This window comes from Aquarana catesbeiana, linkage group LG01 (genome assembly GCF_042186555.1).
Source record: "Aquarana catesbeiana isolate 2022-GZ linkage group LG01, ASM4218655v1, whole genome shotgun sequence".
In the NCBI taxonomy this organism is placed as follows: Eukaryota; Metazoa; Chordata; class Amphibia; order Anura; family Ranidae; genus Aquarana; species Aquarana catesbeiana.
Window position 1 is genome coordinate 593,414,579 of NC_133324.1, and position 25,084 is coordinate 593,439,662.

Sequence of the window (25,084 nt, forward strand, 5' to 3'; positions counted from 1 at the left end):
ACAAAAATAAAGATATTATAATTCATATGGATAAGTCATTACGGTTTTACTAATCCATGACAACGTTGCAAAACTGCATTTGGGCATTTGTTTTACCTTTAGGCATTCTGGGGTTAAAACAAGAGAAAACTAAAAAATCTTTGTACTGTTCCTTATAGACAGAACGCATATTTGCTGAGGCAATGTGAAAAATATGGCGTTGACATCCTTATGAATAGAAACCCTGCTGGATGAAGGCCACTCATTGAATTACTGAGCTTAGAGAGGCAGCTGCAGGGAATCTAGGCCAGGATTTCTTGTGTGTCTGCCTCCCCACCTCCAGCTGCTTTCATGAGACAAGACATGAGCTGGATCCATTGTGAATGACTGGAGCTGTGCTAGCAGAAGCCTTATTAGTCCCTCACCCAGGACAGACAGAATCCAGTCCCAGTTTCTAACAAGCTGACTAGTGTGCTGAACCATAGGGAATGTAAACACTGCGGGGGAAGCCTGGTTGGTAAGGGAGGCATCATGTCTGAGATTGTCACTCCATCATTGTGTCATTTTCTCTTCTTGTGTTTCCTGTTAGCTATTAAACATGTGTTGCTGCACTGATTGCTCATCTATGCTTTCACATTTTCCTTTATGCTTTGTAGGATGTTTTATAGGAGTATGCGAGTCCCTAATGTATACCTTGGTGTAAAATCAATGACACTTTAGCGTTGTTTTCTATGAAATATAATAATTGTTATTATGTATAATAAAAGCTTATAGGCTGTTCAATTTCTGCACAATGACTCCATTCTGATTGACAGGCTGCTTTCTGTCTTGCATGCTGTGTTTACAGTCTTGCACGCTGTAGAAAGCAGAAATCCATGTCTATTGTTTTTAGGCAGTGAATGAAGGGGGCATATAAAATCAGAGCCTTCCTGTCCTGACGACCAAAGCCATGATGTTCATTTGACTGCTAACCCATAGCTCCCAACTGTCCCTGATTTTTGAGGGACTGTCCCCGATTTGGAACAAAGTCCCTCTGTCCCTCCTCACTTGTCCCTCATTTTGGTCTGAGCTATATAGTTGTATATAAAATTCACTACTTATCTATCAAAAAGTTTCCCAGTGCTAAACCTTTCATCCAATTTCTAAATTGCTGCATGTGTAAATTCTAAAAGCCAGTATAAAGTAATAGTTAATGGTAAAAAAGCATTGCAGGTTTAACCATTATTTATTTTTTTTTTCTTTGGGTACAATTCGCCTTTACGGGGGGCATGGCATGGCAAGGGGTGTATCCTATGCTCACATACTAATAGGTGTCCCTCATTCCCATCTCAGAAATTTGGGAGGTATGCTAACCTGCAAATGTGGGCACATTTATCTATTTGTTCATTACATTAAACAGGGACTCTCTCCCAGAAAGGTCTATCATAAATAACTCTTCACATTGGGTTCACAAAATGAAATACAACAAAATTGCAATTTACATATGCAGTGCCTTGCAAAAGTATTCACCCCCCTTGGCATTTCTCGTGTTTTGTTGCCTCACAACCTGGAATTAACATGGATTGTTTGAGGATTTGCATCATTTAATTTACAGAACATGCCCACAACTTTTTTTTTTTATTGTGAAGCAAACAACAAATAGGATAAAATAACAGAAAAATTCAATGTGCATAACTATACACCCCCTAAAGTCAATACTTTGTAGCGCCACCTTGTGCTGCTATCACAGCCCCAAGTCGCTTTGGATAAGTCTCTATGAGCTTGCCACATCTTACCACTGGGATTTATGCCCATTCCTCCCCGCAAAACTGCTCCAGCTCCTTCAAGTTGGATGGTTTGCGCTTGTGAACAACAATCTTTAAGTCTGACCACAGATTTTTTATTGGATTGAGGTCTGGGCTTTGACTAGGCCAATCCAACACATTTACATGTTTCCCCTTAAACCACTCAAGTGTTGCTTTAGCAATGTGCTTGTGGTCATTGTCCTGCTGGAAGGTGAACCTCCGTCCTAGCCTCAAATCACACACAGAGTGGTACAGGTTTTGCTCAAGAACATCCCTTTATTTAGCACCATCCATCTTTCCCTCAAGTCTGAACACTTTCCCAATCCCGACTGCTGAAAAACATCCCCACAGCATGATGCTGCCAACACCATGTTTCACTGAAGGGATGGTGTTCTTTGGGTGATGTGATGTGTTGGGTTTGCGCCAGAAATAGCGTTTTCTTTGATGGCCAAAAAGTCAAATTTTAGTCTCATCAGACCAGAGCACCTTCCTCCATACATTTTGGGAGTCTCCCACATGCCTTTTCACAAACTCTAAACCTGCCATTTTGTTTTTTGCTGAAAGTAATGGCTTTCTTCTGGCCATTCTGCCATAAAGCCCAATTCTATAGAGCGTACGGCTTATTGTCGTCCTACGTACAGATACTCCAGTCTCTGCTGTGGAACTCTGCAGCTCCTCCAGGTTACCTTAGCTCTCAGCGCTGCCTCTCTGATTAATGCCCTCCTTTCCCGGTCCGTGAGTTTTAGTTTGGGCTGTCTCTTGGCAGGTTTGCTGTTGTGCCATGTTCTTTCCATTTAGTTATGATAGATTTGATGGTGCTCCTAGGAATCATCAAAGATTTGGATATTTTTTTATAACCTAACCCTGACTTGTACTTCTCAACAACATTGTCCCTTACTTGTTTGGAGAGTTCCTTGGTCTTCATGGCAGTGTTTGGTTAGTGGTGCCTCTTGTTTAGGTGTTGCAACCTCTGGGGCCTTTCAAAAAGGTGTGTGTTTATGTAATGGCGGATCATGTGACACATAGATTGCACACAGGTGGACATCATTTCACTAATTATGTGACTTCTGAAGGTAATTGGTTGCACCAGAGCTTTTTATGAGCTTCATAAAAAAGGGGGTGAATACATACGCACATGCCAATTATCAGTTCTTTATTTCTGAAAAATAGTTTTATTAATATATTTTTCTAATTTTACTTCACCAACTTAGACTATGGTGTTCGGATCCATCACATATACCAGTAATTCAGATTAAAAAAACTTTAAACTAAAGGCTGTAATGTAACAAAATAGGTAAGAGGCCACGGGGGGGGGGGGGGGGTGAATACTTTCGCAAGGCACTGTAGGTGGATCGCTTTTCTTACTTTCTTCACTTAGGTTTTTCCAAATGAATTCTGACACTTCCAGCAAGAAAAAGGTATTCGTATTTATGGATGTATATCATTTTATATATTGTGAAATTAACTGGAAAGGGCAAAAACCATAGGGTAAAAAAGTGAGCAGCATACACTATCGGCTACTGCAAAGTCTAGGGAAATTGAAAAAAGTTTATTTACAAAGATTGTAAATCGAAACTTCCTCCAAACTCATCTCTAGCTAAACAAAGGTGGGGTTTTGCCAACAATATTCCACTCCGCTCCTTCATTTTTTTTTTAAATGTATTATTATTATACAGGATTTATATAGTGCCAACAGTTTGCGCAGCGCTTTACAACGTGAGGGCAAACAATACAGTTACAATTCAATACAGGAGGGATCAGAGGGCCCTGCTCCTTAGCGCTTACACTCTAGGAGGGAGGGTCAAGTGTTACAAAAGGTAATAACTGTGGGGGATGATCTGATGGAGAAAATAAAAGTACAGTTGATAGGGAGGGGCAAAATGGGCTTCTCTGAAGAGCAGGGTTTTCAGGGATCGTCTAAAAGCAAACAGAGTAGGAGATAGTCAGACAGATTGGGGTAGGGAGTTCCATAGGAGAGGTATGAAAAAAGTCCTGGAGGTGGGCATGGGAGGAGGTGACCAGGGAACTAGAGGGCAGAAGGTGTTCGTAGGAATGAAGAGAACAAGTAGGTTGGTATTTTAACCCGGTTGGGGCCCGAGTTGTGGATGACTTTGTAAGTTCTTAGTATTTTGAATTTAATTTATTTGGGTTAGTGGAAGCCAGTGGAGAGATTGGCAGAGAGGGGTGGCAGACACTGAATGGTTAGTAAGGTGGATGAGACTTGCAGAAGCATTCATGATAAACTGAAGGGGGGATAGCCTATGTAAAGGTGATCCCATGAGGAGGAAGTTGCAGTAGTCAAGGCAGGAGATGACTAGGGAGTAAATTTGAAGCTTTGTGGTTTATTATTATTATTATTGTTCAGGATTTATATATCATCTACAGTTTGCACAGCGCTTTACAAGGTTAGGGCAAACAGCACAGTTACAATACAATTCAATACAGGAGGAATCAGAGGACCCAGCTCATTAGAGCTTACAGTCTAAAAGATTTATTACAGGTATTTATATAGTGTCAACAATTTACACAGCGCATTACTGCACACGTCACATCAGTCCCAGCCCCTCAAGGAGCTTACAATGTAAGGTCTCTACCTCACATATATAGGCCAGTTTAGACAGGAGCCAACTAATCTACCAGCATGCCTTTGAGAAGGAGGAAATCTGCGTACCCAGAGGAAACCCAAGCAAGCACAGGGAGAGCATGCAAACTCCATGCGGGTACTGTCTGAGTTTGGTTTCAAATCAATGACCCTAGTGCTGCAAGGTAGACATGCTAATCACCAAGCCATTGTTGTAATCAAAGGATGTTGGACTGGAGGGAGCTAACAGGGCCACCCATGACATTAATTTTGTCTGTTTTTTTAGGAAAGTGGACCAAATAAGCAATGCGTATAGCCTGCTTAGCCCTCTTGTCTTGGTTTGTATTGTAACTGTATTATCTGCCTTTACTTTGTAAAGTGCTGCACTGTTCGGCTATATAAATCCAGTATAATAGTAATAAAAGAGGAACTTCTGCCAAAACATTCCGATACAGTGAAGTATTTAGATTTTTATTACTGTCTGTACTGCCAAAGCCTAGATTTCCTCTCACGTCCTTAGTGGTCACATGACAGGAAGTGAGGGGAATTCTCTCTAAGGCCTATGGCACATTATTGATCATTTAACAGACTCCAATTTGCCAGCAAACAGGGTCAATAGAAGGGGCAACTAAAAACCTATGAAAAACCATTTATCTGATTTCATGGTGGTGCTCCGTAGCTGTCCTGGACAGCGAGGCATTGCTCCGTTACTGGCTTCACTGGTGAATGAGTTTTTCATCTTTTCAGTCAGTTGTAGAAACAGGGGAGTTTTTTCTTTCCTCTGTAGTGTTGGCGGTAACTTGCAAGCGACAGAATCACTAAAGGGGACCGATAAAAATGCACCAAAAACCACTAATCTGTTTCTACTGCATTGCTCTCTTGCTGGCAAGGAGAGAGAGGTGATGCTCCCTCATCAGTAGCCACAGAAACCAGTCATCCCCCCCCCCCCACCCCCCCGCCTGAGTGACTCTGTCATAAGCAAGTTATAGATAGCTTGACATGAATGCAATGGGGCTAGAGCAGTAAGGTGTCGTTTACACTTGCTTTTCTCTCTGAAGGGCAATCTGCATTTAGATTGCTCTTCAGAGAGCATTTGACAGGCGGTGAGGAGGTGTTTTATTTCCTTCTCACCTCTTGTTTTAACAGGACTACTGCACTGCAATCACATGTATGGTGCATAGTTACAGCATGGCCCTATTCACTTGAATGGGTTATGTTCAGTGGGTGGTAGTGCCTGCAGAGTGTGACAGGGGTATAATTCCTGTCACGACATGTGTACACCTCCAGCTGCTGCTTTCCCAGCTGAAGGGGGTGTGGTTGAAGGCCGATAAAAACGCAGTGGGAGTTTTAAAGCATAATGTGCTAGTATGCACCTTATACCTCCAGCGGTGGACTTTCACCACTGTAGAGGCTTCCACCCTTACCCGGTCTTCCTTTCGCATGCTGCAGCCGTTTGAATGGACAAGCCATGATGATGTCACTCCCACGCATGCACGCAGGAGTCATGGCCCTGGCACAGAGCTCTGAAATAACGGCACCGGTATGCTGTTCCTTCAGAGCGCATGCGCCGGTAATGTCACCGGCTGGAGCATCAGTGAATATACAGTACACATTAAGGAGCTATTCCTACTACCTACAGGTAAGCTTTATTATAAGCTTACCTGTAGGTACAAGTATCCCAGCAGTGTTTGCTACCACTTTAAAGTGATATTAAAGTCTTGCCTTTTTTTTTCAAAAACAATAAACATGGTATACTTACCTGCTCTGTCCAGTGGTTTTGCACAGAGCAGCCCGGATCCTCCTCTTGCTGGGTCCCTTGCCAGTACTCCTGGCCCCTCCCTCTTGCCAAGTGTCCCCACAGCAAGCCGCTTTTTATGGGGGCACCCAAGCCGAGCCGCTGCTCTGTGTGTCCATTTAGATGCAAAGCCGTTGCTCGGCCCCGCCCCTTCTCTCTTCTCATTGGTTCACTGACTTTGAAAGCAGCGGAAGCCAGTGGTGCCCGCCGCTGTGTCTTAGCCAATCAGGAGGGAGATCGAGAGGGGGCTCAGGTAAGTAGTAGGTGCTGAGAGGGGCTGCTGCACACAGAAGGTTTTTTATCTAATTATATATTTTATAGAATAGTCTTATAGTATTTTATAGAATGCATTAAGATAAAAAAAAAACTTCTGCCTTTAGGACCACTTTAAGTTCTGTGCAGCTTAGTTTCTCACTATATCAAATATGCATTTCAGGGATCAACGACAGGTCTGTTATATTTAAACAAGAAGTAAAGCTGTTTGCTAAGGTTAGCACATCCCTTACAATGTTTTTGTTCTTTTTTTTGTAGATTTTTAGCTGTAAAAGATGAGACATATGGTTTCGATACCCGTGTATTGGCACGTTTCTTTGAAGCCTTTCTTTGAAGAATGTTCGCTAATTGCAATCAAAGTAAAAATATGATTAGAATCTGGGGCACAAAGTTTTGGATCACATGTCTGATTGTAGCCTTCTTTTTTCTCCTAGTTACATTTCAGGTAAGATGATAAAAAATATGGCATGCTGTACAGCACAATCAGATTTCATTGTGTATACTGATTCTGCATACCACATTGGCCTTTAGAATGATGTGGCAGAGCCAGGGCTCGAGGGGGGGGGGGGGGGGGGGGGTTAGCTATTCTTAAAGCTGAACCCTAGGCAAACAGCTGGTGAAATACACATGAGGGAGCTAATTTACCTGCTAAAGCATTTGTATTTATTTCCAAATATTTCTGAGATTTACACGGTCCTGCTAAACATCACAGCATACCTGAGGAACTGTTTTTTTCCACTCCTGCATTTCTCTGCCTGTGATTGGACAGTAACAAATTAGTAGAAAAAGGGAATATTTGTCAAGCGCTGTAGAGGAGATCACTGGGAGGGAAGTGATATACAATATATACAGGCTAGTATCACTGTAATAGTGTTAGTACATATTCATGCATGTAAATAGAAGCATGTAATTATAAGTTACAGATCAGGGTTGATAGTCCATGTGCACTGGTGGAGAGCACTGTAATTATATAAGTTACAGTAATTATAAGTTATCTGTTTTTGGGGAAAAAAGGAGTAGCCATAGGAAGAGCCATGAAGACAGGCATCAGTAGCATAAGAAATATAATATGGATAATGATAAGGGTGAGAGAGGTAGATGGAGAGAAAGGGAGGAAAGGCTGGGAGAGGAATGGGGGGGGGGGACAGGGAGAGTTGTTTAGGGGGTATGTGTGGATTAAATGATGCATGGGTAATAGAGGAACAAGTTTAGCAGATATGTGTGTATATCCACCACATGCATACTCATAATGTATGTGGTGCATGGATAAGGCACTGAAGTTACAGGATGGATTGGATTTCTAGGTCATCATTGAGGCCTCCAGGTGACATACTATCAAGGGTATATATCCAGTAGGCCACCCTCTCGCAGCGACATTTAGAGCATTCCGCTCGAGGGAGATTCTTGGATATTGATTCTATGACCCAGCAGATTGCAGGGTGGAATTCCTTAAAGTACAGTATGTGGGAATGCTAAATTTGTATGTTTTTTACTCTACCGCCCGCCTGTGTTCTCCAAATCTCTTGCGTAATGGTGCGTCCCACATAGAGGGGATCGCATGGGCAGGCAGGCAGTAGACCACAAATTCTGATGAACTGGTGTAGAAGTCATTGATTTTGTAGGTTTTATTTTTCATAGTGAATTGTTTGAGCCCATGTTGTACATGCTTCCCAACACCCCCAACCCTGATCCAACACCCCCAACCCTGTTACTAACCCTTAGTCTTTTTTAGCGATTGCCCCCCCAGCTGACAAAAAAAAGAAGACTACAAGAAGAGACAGAAGAGGGGGACGAAACAGACATAAGCAAAAAAAGGCAAAATACTGAGACTGTAAAAATATTCAACTTGTCCACCCAGGATCTGTCTGCAGAGGATGTGCCACTACTCAGCAAAGGTCTCAACTTCACCCCCTCTGCCCACCCCAACCCCTTCACCCTCTTTGTAGACCTGAACAAGTTTGTCAGAAATCTCACAGTCAAAAGATACTACAACAAGGCCAAAGGAGACCCAGGCAACAATGGATATCCCCAACACCAGAATATCCAGCACCAGTGAAGACACCATGGCTCCTATAGCTCTAAGACTCGTGTAGGACCTTTACCTGGATACCTGGATGATGATGACACACATGCTACCTTACTAACGCAACATCTCCCAACCCCCCCCCGGTACAACATACTCCAAGCCTAAATCCATATTCAACCCTACCCATGTAAAAGGTCCATATATACAAAGCTTTTATCAGGTTGTCTATGCAACAAATCCAACGCATGTGCAAGGCCATTCCCTACCATCTCCCAATACACTCCAATCTCACTTTCAAAGAAAAAAAAGCCTGTAAGGAAAGGTCTTCTTTTGTGCACAGGCTAAAACGTGTTCCTTTTCATGCTCGCAAGAATTGGGCACTGGCTAATAAATATGCTCTAACTCGCGCGCACACATGAGCCATCACGCATTCTTGTGCATGAAAACGCACACGTGCACCTGTGACGGATGTTGGCGCCAAACAGGCTATTTAAACTCAGTCAGTGCTCAGGATCAGTGCTGCTTTCAGCCTTCCCAGCATCATGTGTTCCTGTTATCCTGTGTCTTGATTCCAGTTGCTGACCCGGATTGTCTGACCACTCTCTGAACTCTGCACCAACCCTGGCTTGGCCTTGACCTCTGCTTCTGCCTGCCCTATTGGCTTCCATTGCACTGATTGGCTCCTGACACGGCTTGTACCCAGACTATTGCCTGCTCCTCCTTTTCTGGAGTTTCACTTGGGCATATGCTTTAAGTTAGATATTTTAATTGTAAAATAGTGGTCAGTCATGTACTAAAATCACAAAGGATGAGCTAAAGATCTGCAATGCTGTTTTTTTGTCCATAAACTGGTCCTGAAATGCACAGTTCCTTTTAGATCCCTGTTTACTTACGTGTACCCCGCTCCACTATCATCTAGAAATAAATAAAACGCTAGCCTCCAAGACATTACAAGTCCGTTAAAGTAAGTTACTGTATCCAAAATGGCCTTATAGATCTGGAGAAGGATATTTTTATATATATATATATATATATATATATATATATATATTTTTATTTTTTTTTTCTCTTTTTTTTCCTTCCATGTCCACCTATACAAAAAGATAAAACAAACCACACAGAAAAGAAAAAAGGAAACGACCAGAATTCAAAATGGAAACATTTTTAATGCTGATTAAAACCACTAGCTCCCTTTAATGCTCACCACAGCAGTGAGCATATACTACATTAAGGCTAGTGGGAACTACCTGCTGGTACTAAAAATCGATGCAACCCATACTATGGGAAGTGTAATGCCGCGTACACACGAGCGGACTTTTCGACCAGTCTGGTCCGACGGACCGAGTCCGGCGGACAATTCGACTGTGTGTGGGCTTCATCGGACCTGCAGCGGACTTTTTCGATCGAAAATCTGACGGACATTAGATTTGGAACATGCGTCAAATCTTTCCGACGGACTCGAGTCAGGTTGAAAAATCCGCTCGTCTGTATGCTAGTCCGACGGACAAAAACCGACGCTAGGGCAGCTATTGGCTACTGGCTATCAACTTCCTTATTTTAGTCCAGTCGTACGTCATCACGTACGAATCCATCACGAAAGACCGTCGGACCTTTGTTGTCGAAAAGTCCAACCGTGTGTACGCGGCATTACACACCTCTACTAGCATATATTTTCTTTACCAAGTGTGTCTTCAAATATAATAGTACTTTTTATGTTTTTTTTTATTAAAACTCTGGCATAATGTTCCCAATTATTATCTAATATTATTTTTCCCAAAGGTGGTGGTTGAACTAGGCAGATTTGAAAAACAGAAGAAGAAAGGTGTTTCTTTACAGGATTCACAACACCAGAAACAATCTCAATCCTTGCTGACTGGATTACAAGCAAATCTCTTCCACAAAAGGTTTGACAATGGATTGGAGAAATATCCCATCATGCTATGGTGGTCTCCACTGACTGGTGAGAATGGAAGGCTGGGACAATGTGGAGACAATTCATGTTTTTTCACTATAAACAAAACATACCTGCATCATCCTATGACAAAAGCTGTCTTGTTTTATGGTATGTTTTTTTTTCTCCTCTCTGATAATGTTATATATTCATATTGTTAAAATGCAATTTTGGACCACTACATTTTGGTTTTATAAATTTTCCTTTAACATACGTTTGTTCCTTACTTTGCATGAAGAGCTGATGGCTATGTCAGATATGAACCAATGTCTTTCTGGGTATGATTGTTAGCTTAAAGCATATTTAAACACAAAAACAAAAAAGTAATATACTGTACCTTTAAAAAAAATGTGGTGGCTGCATTGGTTTGCTATTTTTAGCCTTTTTTTTCCTTTATTTTCACCCGAGGATACAACTAGGAACATGCTTCTTGTCTTAGGGTGGGAGGATGGTGGAGCAACAGACACCTCTGGACAGCAGCAGAGTCAATATGGAGAGAGGGTAGTATAAAATGTACTAGCAGATTTAGATTTGACGAACACATTAAAGCTGAACACCAGCTAACACGTGCTAAGCAATTACAGCAACAGTTTGTTTTCCTTGTGGAATAAAGTAGTAGTCACTACTACAGTGATAGCATTAGCCAGGTTCATTGCTGCCCATCTGCATATTAACCACAAAGGGCTTTCTCAGGACTGCTGCCATTCAGAGAAAGCCTTGTATTTCTTTCAGTAAATACAAGGTGTTCTTTGATTGGACAAGGTGGAGGAGTGAGGCGGTGACACCATGATATCTTCCTTGTCCAATCGGAGAACACTTTTTACACAAAGCCATCCACAACTCGGCCCCCAGCTACATCACTAACCTAGTCTCAAAATACCAACCTACTCGTTCCCTTCGTTCCTCCCAAGACCTCCTGCTCACTAGTTCACTCATCACCTCCTCCCATGCTCGCCTCCAGGACTTTTCCCGAGCCTCTCCTATCCTATGGAACTCCCTACCCCAATCTGTCTGACTATCTCCTACTCTGTTTGTTTTTTGGCGATCCCTGAAAACCCTTCTCTTCAGAGAAGCATATCCTGCCCCCACCTAGCAACTGTACTTTTACTTTCTCCATCAGATCAACCCCCACAGTTATTACCTTTTGTATCACTTGACCCTCCCTCCTAGATTGTAAGCTCAAACGAGCAGGGCCCTCTAAATTTTTCCTGTATTGTATTGTAACTGTACTGTCAGCCCTCATGTTGTAAAGCGCTGCGCAGACTGTTGGCGCTATATAAATCATGTATAATAATAATAATATTCATTGAAAAAAATACATTGGCTCAAACTGGACCAATGTAACTATGCTAAAAAAAAAAGGCATAAACGTCAGCTTTGAAAAACATGATTGGTTTCTTTTTTTTGCACTTTGCTGCAAATATATGAAGTAGAACCATACTTAAAAGTAATATCCACTCATAGTATTGTAGATAGATTTTTGCTGTGTTACATTTTAAGGCTCCGCCACTTACTTCAAAGGACTAACAAATGGGTCCTCTTTTAAAGATCTGAGCTCTTGATCAGTACATCACAAAGACCGAAAGATTAGAAGCCATGCTGCTATTTGTGGACTTCAATTTCCACTCACCTACTGCCCCGGTATTAAGAGTTTCAACAGACAGTAAGTGAAAGAAAATCACTGAAAATAACAGAAATAAATTGAATTTTTGTAGAAGAGTAGGGGAAGGCGATAACTCCCCTCTGTTGCAGATTTTCTCCTTATTTCCTGTGTAGTGAAACTGTTGTCACTGTGAAATGTTTTGTGAAAATCTTTCTAATGGAGCTCTGGATAACAGTAAAAACCCAACAGAGTTTCTAATCTTTCCAAGGTCTTTGTGATATACCGATCAAGGGCTTGCAAATTTTTTGGAGAGCCTAATTGTCAGTCTTGTGAGGTAATTGTGTAAAAACAGGAGTCCCCACCCAAATTTTTCAGTATGAGAGCCATATCATATATTTTACATAGATTCACAGCTAGAAAAAAAAACATTTTATAAATGAATGAATATAATTAATAAATAATTGTTACTTGGAGCTTTTTTTACCATCACATTCAAAACAACAGAGAAAGAACTTCAGTAAAGCAAAGACATTCCAAAAAAAAATGACCCATTAATAAAAATTGAACAAAAATTAATTGAAATAAATTGTTTGCGCCTTCCTCAAAGTCCCCTTTGCATCAGGGTATCAGAGTCTGATCCTTCATCTATAACTTTCAGAGTCCCTCCTTACATCACAGTCCCCCCTTACAGTACATCAAGGTCCCCATCAAAGTTCCCTCTTACATCAAGGTCCCCAACAGAGTCCCACTTGCATCAGAGTTCCCCTAACATGAGAGTCCCCCTTTACATCGGGGTCCCTATCTATCAGTGTCACACCTACATCAGTGTCCCCATCTGAATACTCTCCTTACCAAAGGGTCCCCATAAATGCCCCCTGTTACATCAGTCCCCATGTAGATCAGTGATACCATCAAAGTCATTAAAGTCCCTGCTTACATCAGAAACACCCCTTACATTAAAGTCCCCATCAGCCTTCCCCCTTACATCAGGGTCCTCATAGGAGTTCCACCTTACTTTAGAGTTCTCCTTACATCAGGATCCACTTCAGAGCCCCCCCCCCCTTACATCAGTGTCCCCATCATATTCCCCCTTACATTAGAGACACCAGTACCTCTGTAATTAGGCTTACAAATCAGTGTAGCAAAAGGATGAGATCTAAGAAGGGAAGCTAGTCGGAATGGAGGAAGTCCTCCTGTGAATGCTGGGTTAATTGCAGCTGTAAGGGAAACCTGCACTCCTGCGGTGGAGACAGCACCAGGAAGGGGGTCAAGGGTGCTGTTGGGGGAGAAGCAGAAACTGTGCACATCAACTGTTGGGAGGTGGAGGAGTGGAGCTTGCTCACATAAGCTGCAGGCATGATAAAATCTTGTAATGGGCCACATGTGGACTGCAGGTCATAGTTTGGTAACCCCTGATGCGAAACACTCTTCTGTTATTAGAAGATTTATTCTCTCTCTCATTCTCTCTCTCTCTCTCCCCAAACAAATTTGCTACACTCAGAGCCGTCTTTAAGGCAGGGCAAACTATCAAAGTTTAGATTCCCTTGTCCTTTGAAATTTTAGTAATGTGCTGTGCCTTATTGTTGTATACAGCTGACTCCCCTGCAGACCCTGTAAATAACCGGCATTCATATGTAAATAGCGGCTGCATTCATAAGTAAATAGCTGCAGCCGGCAGGATTGATATGTAAATAAAGATGGCATTCATATGTAGATCATGCCTCCCTGCAGTGAGGAGATGATGTGCTGTAACCTCTAGCAACCAATCACTGAGCAGTAATACTGTACAGTAATCACTAGCAACCAATTAACAAGCAGAAATCATTTGCTGTAACCTCTAGCAAGTAATCAGTGAGCCGTAATGTGTGCTGTAACCTCTAGCAACCAGTCAGTAAGCAGTAATGATAAGCTGTAACCGCTGGCAACCAATCACAAATGCTGCCTGATTTGATACAGTAAACTGATTTTAAGTCTAGTTGCTATTTATTTTATGTCTCAGAGCAGGTGGAGAGTGAAATTGCATTATTAGGCTAATTGAATTTTCATGAAGTGCCCTGGGACTTTTTTGGTGACACTTGTATATGGCCATGATGCTTCAGTTATTATGCGCTAATATATTCTGCACTTTGGCTAACCAAGTGCTGAAAGTAGAGTAGGCCAGTAGTTAATGCTAACCCAATTTGAAATGTAATGCGTGTACATATTCCACGATTTAAACAATGCTAAAGGAGAACAAATTGACTATGTTTATGTGTAGGTACCGTAAGTCTGACATCCGGTATTATTTTACGTGAATTTTGTTTTCTTCTTAGGCACAGACTTTAACATAGACAGTTTACCAATTCCACGTAAATGGCATCATGAATGGGCTTTATTTCATGAAGAGTCTCCAAAAAACAACTACAAACTCTTCCATCCACCCACCATCACCCTTTTTAACCACACAGCAACATTTAGCCGACATTCCCACTTGCCTTTGACAAGCCAGTATTTGGAAGGTCTACAAATACTAACATCACTTGAGTACTTTGTGGCTGTGGGAAAAAAGAATGCCCTAAGGAAGAAACTTGCTCCAGTAGTATATGTACAGTCGGATTGTGACCCGCCATCAGATCGCGATACTTACATTCAAGAACTAATGAAATACATTCCTGTGGATTCCTATGGGGAATGTTTACATAATCGAGATCTCCCTTCAGAGGTGAACAACCCTTCATTTATGGATCATGCACAGTTCTATCACATCCTTGCTCAGTATAAATTTATCCTGGCATTTGAAAATGCGGTTTGTGAGGATTACATAACAGAGAAGTTGTGGAGGCCCCTTAAGCTAGGATCTGTACCCATATACTATGGTGCCCCAAATGTTGAGGGCTGGCTGCCCAGTAATAAAAGTGCAATCATTGTTACCAGATTTTCACATCCAAGAGAACTGGCAAGGTATATAAAACAACTGGACAAAAATGACAGCTTGTACATGGAATTTTTAGATTGGAAACTAAAAGGTCATATTAGCAACATGCACTTGGTCACTGCCATCAAACAAAGAAAATGGGGTGTACAAGATGTAACACAAGACAATTATATTGATGCATTTGAGTGCATGGTCTGTACAAAAGTTTGGGATAACATAAGGCTGACAGAAAAGGTATGTGTGAATACCGTAATATAAAAAAAATTATTGCTAGTGACAAATTCGAACGTGTATGACATTTTAGTAATATTTTAAAACCATCAATCATGCTATTTCAGCTGAAAAAGTGATCTCATTGCTTGCTGGGTTTATTTTTGTTAACCTGTGCATGAAATCATAATGAACTGTTCCTGGTCAAAGACACTTTTCAAACTTTCTATTGACTTAAGTTATTTATTTGTCCTGGCATGATAATTTATTTTACAGGTTGTTTATTTATTATGAAAACTCAACCCCAAAATCAGTCTTTTTTTACAGTATGCTCATAATATATCAATAGCTTAGACAATCTATACAGGAACAGAAAATGCTATCTTTTTTATAGTAATCTGTTTCTGAGCCCCATTCCTGCTGCATATACAGTATACTCTCAGCATCTATTAGATGCCAAAGAATGCATTTTTCTAGTGCAATGGTGACCCAATTGGTCACCTAATGCAAATTACAATCCTTTGAGAGCTCCAACCTCTACCAACATCATCTATAAGCTGGCTCAGTCCAAAAAGAAAGGCTTGTTGAAAGATATATTTACGCAATGGTGGCATCATGATCCATGGAGTAGAATATGATACAGGGTATGGAGTATGGGAACAAAGCAAGCACAGAGGAAGTTTATTGGACAGATATGGTACGATCTTTTATTGTTTTTTTTTTTTGTTTGTTTTTAATAAGTTTTTATTGTTTTTTCAAAACTTGACAGAGGTTGGTACACAACACGGAGATAATGTATACAATATATATTAGTAGCATGTAAACAGGTAGTTATATCTGTACTAGGTAACAGTAATAGTACAACAGTGGTTCAAACTTTAGAAACACATTTATCAGTCCAAATTGACCATGTTTGGTCAAATCTATTGCAATTAAGCAAGCTGATCGCCTGTAAACGTTCATAAGTGTAGTTAAGAGTCACAGTGCTAATGACTTTAGTTCGGTGAGTCTTGGGATTTCCATTTCTTAACAATAGTATTCCTTGCCGCCAGTAGGATATGGGTTACCACCAGTCTTATGGAGTTGTGGGTATTTGTCTATTCCTAGGTTGAGGATAGCTAGTCCTTTGGAGATATGAAAACCCCCATTATCAGGGATATCGGGCAGAATACCAGTTTCCAAAAGTTAGTTAGGTTGGGGCAGTCCCAGAGAGTGTGTAATAAGTTCCCTGTTTTGCTGCAGTTTCGCCAACAGTTGGGGGGCATATTTGGGAAGAATTTTGCTATTCTGAGGGGTGTGTAATACCACCGATGTGTTATTTTTAACATAATTTCCCAGTGGTTTGTGCAATTTTACAATTTTACAATTTTTGGATCGACTTGAATGCCATTTGCCACTGTGTAAGAAAATACGAGTTGTTAAGCTCCTATTCCCACTTTTGTATTTGGGGGGGGGGGGGGGGGGCTGGTTTTGAGGAATGAGGTATTGTCTTGTAGTAGGTTATAAAATACAGGAATGCCCTTATTCAATGTTGATTGTGAGGTAAGGAATTTTCAGGCATTAGGGGGGATTTGCAGATTAGGTAAGGGATTTTTGGACATAAAATGTAAGATGCAGATGCATGTGTATTGTGTGGTGGTAGGAAGATTGTATTCCGTTTTCAAGTTCTCTCATGATTTAAGTGTGGAGTTATTATAGAAGTCTTGCACTTTATTTAGGCCCTGTACAAGAAGTGGATCTGGCTTTAAAAATTGTATCATAGATTCTAGAATCATAGAATCATCATAGATTCTAGAATTTGGGTATGGAGGTTAGGTATCTCAATCTGTATGGAGTGTTTATGTTGGCTGCATAGGATTCTCCAAGCGTGCAATGTTGCTGTATAGTGGGAGGGAGGGTCCATGGTTTCCATATGTCACGTAGGAGCAATGATGTGAGGTCCTGTGTAGGCAAAAGGGCTGACTCTATACTCAGCCACAGTGGGGCGTCCCTATATTTGTTGGGCCAGTGTTTTGGTTGGTCTAGTAGCATTGCCCAGTGATAGTCTTGAATGTTCACCAACCCCATTCCTTCTACGGGTCTATGCTTAATTAGGTTTACTTGTGTGCATCTTGTTTTTTTGCCTTTCCAGATGAAGGTGTGTAATGCCACGGACGGACTTTTGACGGACTTCCGACGGACTTTTGAACGAACGGACTTGCCTACAACGAGATCACACCAAAGTCCAACTGATTCGTACGTGATGACGTACGACCAGACTAAAATAAGGAAGTTGATAGCCAGTAGACAATAGCTGCCCTAGCGTGGGTTTTCGTCCATCTGACTAGCATACAGACGAGCAGATTTTTCGACCGGACTCGAGTCCGTCGGAAAGATTTGAAGCATGTTTCAAATCTAAAGTCTGTCAGATTTTCGACTGAAAAAGTCAGCTGAAGGTCCGATGAAGCCCACACATGATCGGATTGTCCACCGGACTCGGTCCGTCAGACCAGCCGATAATAAAGTCCGCTCGTGTGTACGCTGCATAACAGTTGCGAGGGGGTTTTTAGGTAGGGTGTCGGAATGAGAATGGGAAGTACTCCTAAAGATGTACTTTATTTGAGGTAAGATCATAATTTTAAAGGCTACGAGTCTACCAACCTAAGTAAGCTCGCATTGTGCTGTATGCCGGAGTTGGCTTTTAATTTTTTTGCGATGAGAGGTAAGAAATTGGCCTGGGCCAGGGATGCTGTTGAGGGTGTGCGGGTGATTCCTAGATAAGGAATACCTTGAGAGTTCCATGTGAATGGCATATGGTCTTGTAGGTGCTTTTTAATATTTATAGGGACTCCTAAATCCAATATTAGGATTTAGAGAAGTTGACTTTTTACAGTAGGACACAGTGCTGAATTGTGAGGATCCGGTGTGCCTGCGATAGTGACAAAGTTGGGTTATGCCCTGTACACACGGATGGACTTTTCGACCGAACTTCCGATGGACCTTTTCGGTCGAAAATCAGATAAATGTAAAGATAAAGAATACCAGCATTGCCCGGCAATAGAAAAATGTTTAAAAAAACGGCGTAGGTTCTCCCCAAAATCATACCAGACTGGCAGGTCAGGAAAGGGGAGGGGAAGAGCGAGTGTCCCCCCCCCTCCTGGACCATACCACGCCACATGCCCTCAACATGTTGATGGGGACAAGGGCCTCTTCCCGACATCCCTGGGCTGTGGTTATCAGGGTATGCGGGCGGGGGGCTTATTGGTATCTAGAAGTCCCCTTCAACAAGGGGGCCCCCAGATCCCGCAACCCTTAGTGAATGGGTAGGGGTACGTCATACCCCTACCCATTCACCAAAAAAGCATCAAAGTAAAAACCACACAAGACTGTTTTTGACCCATTTTTTATTAAAAAATAAAAAAATAGTGTTCCTCGATGTAAATGTATCGTAAAATCACGGCTCCCACCAAACCCAAAAGATAGAAAAAAACACTTTGCCTTCTGGGAGGCCTCCAGCCGTATGCCTGCTCTGCACTTTGACGGTTCTTATATAGGCAAGGGGCAGGGCCAACCGGCTATGTCTCCCGGTGGCACCGCCCCCCTTCTGACGTCACCTGATGGTATGTGACATCAGAATGGGTGGTGCCACTGGGTGACGTAGCCGGATGGCCCCGCCCTCTCCTCAAATCGGTGTTTGGTAGATCGGAAAAATTAAGTGAAATATTGCAAAATAACTTGCTCATCAAAAATCATATGGTTATATGTGTGTATCCCTTTAAAACCCAGTGTCAGTTCCACTGTGAAAACATATGAGCATAAATCCTTCTATATACCTTACCAAAAGTAAGATTAATAAGTCCTCAATTGATCCTCCTGACGAGAATACCTCGCTCTTACATCCAAAAGAGATGCTTAAAACCAGATCCAATTGACTCCAGTGGGGTGCACTTGAGTCAAAAAGCACTAGCTGGTGTAAACTCGCACCAATACATCAAGGTTAGGGTTTAGCGTGCCTCATCATCCGACCATCCGCTGTTATCTGGAGATATCCCTTTAAGCACTCAAGTCAATTCCACTAGTGCCTCTAATAAATCCACATATTGGCTCAATATAGCGGTATTTAAAAAGCAGCAAAGAAAGATCTCCTATAGCGTGAAACCATTTATTAATAACCCAGAGTATTAAAATTACACTTACAATTTGACTGAAGGATATGCATACAACAGTACATAAGCAGGAAGCGCAGCCGGCTCACCCAGCATGTCTTGCACCGAAACTGGAGGTGACCACTCATGTTTCCCAGTTTTGCTAGCTTTACTGATTCTACAGTATGTTCTACTTGAAGCTCAATCCAGGCACAAACATAGATTCACAGATGAAATACATACATGGGAAAAATTTTTGTATGTCTATCTATCCAGTTCTGGGATTTACACAGCTCTGCCATATAGCAAAGGCATGTCTTTGAAGACCTGATTTTTCTGCTGCAGTTAAGTAACACAGGTCTCCTCCTCACCTCCAACCTGTGTCTGTACAGTGAAAGGAGAAGTAGGGGACTGATGAGCTAATCTTTCTGTTACTCAGCTCTTCAGTGGTGTCTGGTGGTAAATTTTGGTAAACCGTGCACCCACAGCCACCCCCCACCCACTCCCAGTCCCATCTATGACGGGCAATGCTTCACCCGGGTGACGGGCGGTGGCTTTTACTTCCTCTGCTCTCCTCCTTGTCATCACAGGCGGCTTCACCTCCCCCTGCTCTCCTCAGCATCACGGACGGCTTCTCCTTCCTCTGCTCTCCTCCTCGGCATTACGGGTGGCTTCCCCTTCCCCTGCTCTCCTCTGTAGGCATCACGGTGGCTTCCGTCTCCTCCCTCCTCCTCAGAAGCACTTCTCCTTTCAGCCAATTGGGAAACGGGTCTCAAACTCGCTTCCTGGTTGGCCGGGAGGTGAATCAGTGTCAAAATAGTGAATATTCTGAACCCCCCATTGGAATTTATGCATCCGCCGCCCTGCATGTAGATAAGGGGAGTGGATGCATGGATGTGGGGCCGGTACTCATGCTCCCCTAATGGATGGGCCACCACTGCAGCTCTCTCCTCATATCAGTGTGCTCTTTGCATTGCAGCACAACTGATTGGCTGCCCCTACCTCTGCAAGTCTGCGAGCTTTGCTATAAAACAACTGCCAAAGGCTTTAGGTACCCTATTTACGTCATCCTGGTTGTACCTAATATTAACCTGATTAGTTTACTGTTGTCTGATTTAGTTTACTGTTGTCTGATTTGTCGGCTGCTAAAGCTTCCCTTGCCTATCCATGGGCTAAATTTGCTACCATTTCCTTATATCTTCCTGTACAGTCTGCTCTGATTTGAGACCAACACTTACAGTAGTTTCCTGCCTTGTCTTTTATCACTAAGGCAGCCTCAGGAGTCCGTTTTTTTTCATTCCACCAGAAGGTAGAATGAAAAAAAGCTGATTCAATTCCCAATGTGGGTGGGGAATCCTACCTGCTGAGCTATTGTATTCTGAAAGCAGAAAAACTTCCCCAATCAGTGTTGCACGCTATAGCCTACAGTACTGATCCAGTGGGAAAAATCTGACCAGGGTAGTTGAACAAAGTCAATCAGTAGATCCTACATGTATCCCTGCCCATACATGTATTGAAATTCTGTCGGTCCCTGCCGAACTGGCCGAATTTCAATCCATGTATGGCCAGCTTAACTAGCATACCAGCTGCTTCCTTGTCTCTCTGGACTTTTAACTTCAACCTTCTCTTTCTGTTTAATCATGGACATCCTCTGTATTCTCACAAACAGGTTTCTGTACTCCCAGAGTCCCCAAAAATAACCAGTGGTCTCCAAATGACTCTGCAATGGGAACTCAAGTGGTGAGATCCCTTTGTTTGAGTTACCAGGTCATTACAAGGAGATACCACTCTCCCTGTTTGATATTTTTTATATTATGGAAAATTCCACAAAATAGTTAGGACCACTCCAAGGCGAAGGAAAAAAAAAATAAAAGTTCAAGGTAGAAGATGCAGAACTATAGTGTAATGTCTCTCCACTGGAGTACTCAATTGTTTGAGGAAACTAGAGGGTAACTTAGGTGACCATACTAAAAACATGGAACCTTTTAAAGGAGGAAAAACTCAGAGTGCATGTTAGATTTTTATAAATAAGTTCAAAAAGGGCATATTGGAATATTTTTGACAGAGCATGCTAAACAAAGAAAAATTATTTTCTTTCCTCTGAAAATGCAAACATGGGATGTTTTTAGGTTTCATTTCATATTCTTTTTATTAATGAGAATCACGTTTTATATCCCAATTAGAGCAAATGCTGTGGTTAAGTACATGCCTTTGGCCTTTGTCATCTGTTGGCAGATATTCAGTGATAACATGTTGCAGATAACCTACTGTAAATAAAGCGCTTCGTTTAATTATGGCCTAGTGTACTGACCCTGTACCTGAATAAGGATTGTTCAAGCTATTTTTAATGATTTCTTGGATTCACTACTTTTTGACTTGCATTTAGTCTGGGATCTGCTCCTGATCTCCTGCCCCTGGTGTTAAGTCAGAACTTTTTGTGTTTATTGGTTATGATTTGGTAACTGTTGTCTTCAGCTATGCCTAATATTTTTATACTCTGCTTGGCCCTATATGTCTAATGTTAGGTAATCCTGAAGGAAGATGCTTTGGAAGATGTCCTACAGGTAAATAAATCCCCATTACAAGGTGCTCTGGAGAAGGCTGAATAGTTTTAGAGCCTTTTTCTTTTGGAACAGAAGATTAATTTGGGTTTGTGATATTAAATATATCTAAGCTTTTAGTGAAGCTTATGATTATATGGTAAAATGGTGAATCATTTAATTCCAAAGTTTAAAATTTTTGGCATGAAATTTTATTTCTTGGATTCTCTAGGAAAGCCCAAACCTCAGCTATAAAAGAAATGATGCACTTGAAATTGTGTGCCCTCAAACTACTGTAACAATTTTTTCTTGCACTAAGGAGGCAAGCAGGTTATCTGTAATAGTGACAAAGGAAAGCTTTGAGGACAGCTGTGGAAATGTTCAAATTTAGAATGGATAGAAAGGGTAGTTTACATGAGAGTAAGATAAAATGCCTCCATTTTAGAATGACACTAGACGACAGTGTGGAGAAGGATTAGAACCCCCATATACTTTTGTGAAGAGGAGGTAATTTGCTTTTAAACAATTTGACTATTACTGTATATCCTGGTAAAGAGTGTGAAAAATGTCTCAAAGGTTTTACACACAAAACTATTATATTTTAACAGTTTGTACATTGGTAAAAGCAGCTGTAGTGATTTGTGGTCCATGTTCCCTCTTCCTGTCAATGGACATCTATTTTTTATTTTTACAGGGTCTAAAAGAAAAGCAGTGGAAAGGAGAGGTGACTCACCTAACATGTCCCGTGCCAGAGTCCTTTTCATTCTTGCAAGAACGTGCTTCAAAGTCTAGTATGAGAGACATGTGGAAGCCCAGCTTTGAACAGTCAAAAAAAGAAGCTCAGGCACTCAGACTGCTGGTGGACAGAAACAAAAATTTTACCACTCAGGACTTTTGGAACCTTGTTTTCAAACATTAAACTGAGGTCTGGGCATATGCCAAAAAAATCAGTTCTATATTCCTCAAAAAAATGTTAAATGTATGTTTTAAATACATTTAGTGTATATTTACCTGAATCTCTCTGTATACTAGCTTTGTATAATTCCCTACATATCAGTCTGTATGAGGACCTGCCATCAGTATGCAGGCTTAACTGTACTGCACAGTGCTGTCAGTTTAAAACCTTGTACACACAGTTTGATTGTTGGCCAACCGAGCCTCTGATTTTTGTCAAAAGGGCATGTGCCAGGATCTTGTCATGCATACTAACAGTACACAAATTGTCGTTCAACAACATGAACGTAGTGATGTACCACGAGGAGTTTCAGCTCTTGAGCTCCACCCTTTGGGCCCCTTATGCTAATTTTGTGTTTGGTGAGCATTGATTCCGAGCATGCGTGTTTGTACTTTTGACTTTTGCGTGACGGATTTGTGTACTGACCATACGAAAATCAGACGTAGGGCCGTTGTCCACTGAAAATTTACTAGCCTGTCATTGGTGGAAAATTGGACAACAATTGTCAAAGGGAGCGTACTAATGGTAAGAATTTAGAACAAAAGTCTGGTCAACAGACAATCCCTTTCCTACAATCGTACCGTGTACGAGGCTTTACACTGGGAGAGTGCTAACAGTGAGTGACAAGCTCATCATTGTGTGGTTGTAATTAATTAGCCCGGGTGTGTTGGTGAGAAATCTGTATTTCTTAACTGCAGTGTAATAAAGTGAGGCCACTGACAAGACTGGGTTGATTTGCAGGACTGCCTGTACCACAAGAGTGGCTGAACAGAATAAAAAAAAAACAAAATAACTTTGGAGGGTAAGGGGAGGTTTAAAACAGTTCATTTGTTTTGTATTTTAGGTATTTGCCCGGAGTTGTACTTTGATATCATGCACACAGGTTTTAAATTTTAGAGGGTCAATTATAAACATGCAAGATCAATAAACATTATACTAAATAAATCAAAGTTCAGTCACTCATCCTGTTACTGTAATATTCATATGTAATACAGAAATAAGAATTAAATGAGAGAGTCTTTGCGGCAATCCTTGACTGATCTGAGTGCCAGGTTATGTTATCTCTTGGTTTTGTTAACCTTGTTGTGTGCATATTCACTTCAATTTTCCAATCATGTGCAGATTAAATAGGTAAACAGTAATTTGCTTTTCACATGGTTGGATAATTGTGTGAAAACTCTCAACTCATTTAGTAAATCAGACTCCTTTTATCTGTTTTTTCCTACATTGCCTGTTGATGGTAGACTACATTTTAAGATAGTATGATTTCATTATAGAGATTAGGAAGATACAGCTTTTATTATGTAATTTTACTGATCAACATGGACTTAAACCAATCTTGCTTATAAAGGTCATCACAACAGATTTTTTTTATTCCCACCCACCTTATCAACGCGTACCTTACCTGTACTCCCCCACCACTCAGTTCAGCTGTGAGGAGCAAAGAAAAATCCTGGTACTTCCAGGTATGGAGAAGAATGCACAAATGAGCCACACATGTTCAGAATGATCAGTCTTCTGTGAATTCATGAATGAATGAAGACCAGTCACTCTGTTCATGTTCAACTGCAGATGAATGACTCATTCAGGGCCAACATATGTATCCTTTGTTACTAGGAGGATGCAGGTGCTTTGAATTCCTTGTGGTTAGGGATGAGCCGAACACCCCCCGGTTCGGTTCGCACCAGAACCTGCGAACGGACCGAAAATTCACACAAACTTTAGAACCCCGTTGACGTCTATGGGACTCGAACGTTCGAAATCAAAAGTGCTCATTTTAAAGGCTAATTTTCATGATATTGACCTAAAAAGGGTTTGGGGACCCGGGTCCTGCCCCAGGGGACATGTATCAATGCAAAAAAAAGTTGTAAAAACTGATGTTTTTTCGGGAGCAGTGATTTTAATGATGCTTAAAGTAAAAAAAAAAGTGAAATATTCCTTTAAATATCGTACCTGGATGGTGTCTATAGTATGCCTGTAAAGTGGCGCGTGTTTCCCGTGCTTAGAACAGCCCCTGCACAAAATGTCTTTTTTAAAGGAAAAAAAGTCATTTAAAATTGCTTGCGGCTTTAATGTAATGTCGAGTCCTGGCAATATGGATGAAAATCAGTGAGACAAGCGGCATTGGTACCCCCCAGTCCATTACCAGGCCCTTTGGGTCTTGTATGGATATTAAGGGGAACCCCGCACCCAAATTAAAAAAAGGAAAGGTGTGGGGCCACCAGGCCCTATATACTCTGAACAGCAGTATACAGGCGGTGCAAACAAGACTGGGACTGTAGGTTTGTTGTTAAGTAGAATCTGTTTGTAATTTTGAACGGGTACATTTTTAACGTGTTTAGTTCCAGC

General features: G+C 41.5%; 1 protein-coding gene across 2 annotated transcripts; it reads left to right on the forward strand.

The window, feature by feature from the left end:
* The first annotated feature begins 294 nt into the window (after positions 1–294).
* Positions 295–23,680, forward strand: FUT10 (fucosyltransferase 10). Of its 2 annotated transcripts, none has more exons than XM_073598279.1 (5): positions 295–496; positions 6,671–6,857; positions 10,218–10,500; positions 14,305–15,140; positions 22,475–23,680. In XM_073598279.1, exons 2-5 carry the CDS (start codon positions 6,750–6,752, stop codon positions 22,697–22,699), a joined length of 1,452 nt encoding a protein of 483 aa, XP_073454380.1. In that variant the 5' UTR covers positions 295–496; positions 6,671–6,749; the 3' UTR covers positions 22,700–23,680. The 2 variants fall into 2 exon arrangements, with proteins under 2 accessions (XP_073454380.1, XP_073454389.1); XM_073598288.1 differs by lacking the exon at positions 22,475–23,680 and adding an exon at positions 17,248–17,424.
* Positions 23,681–25,084: the final 1,404 nt, after the last annotated feature.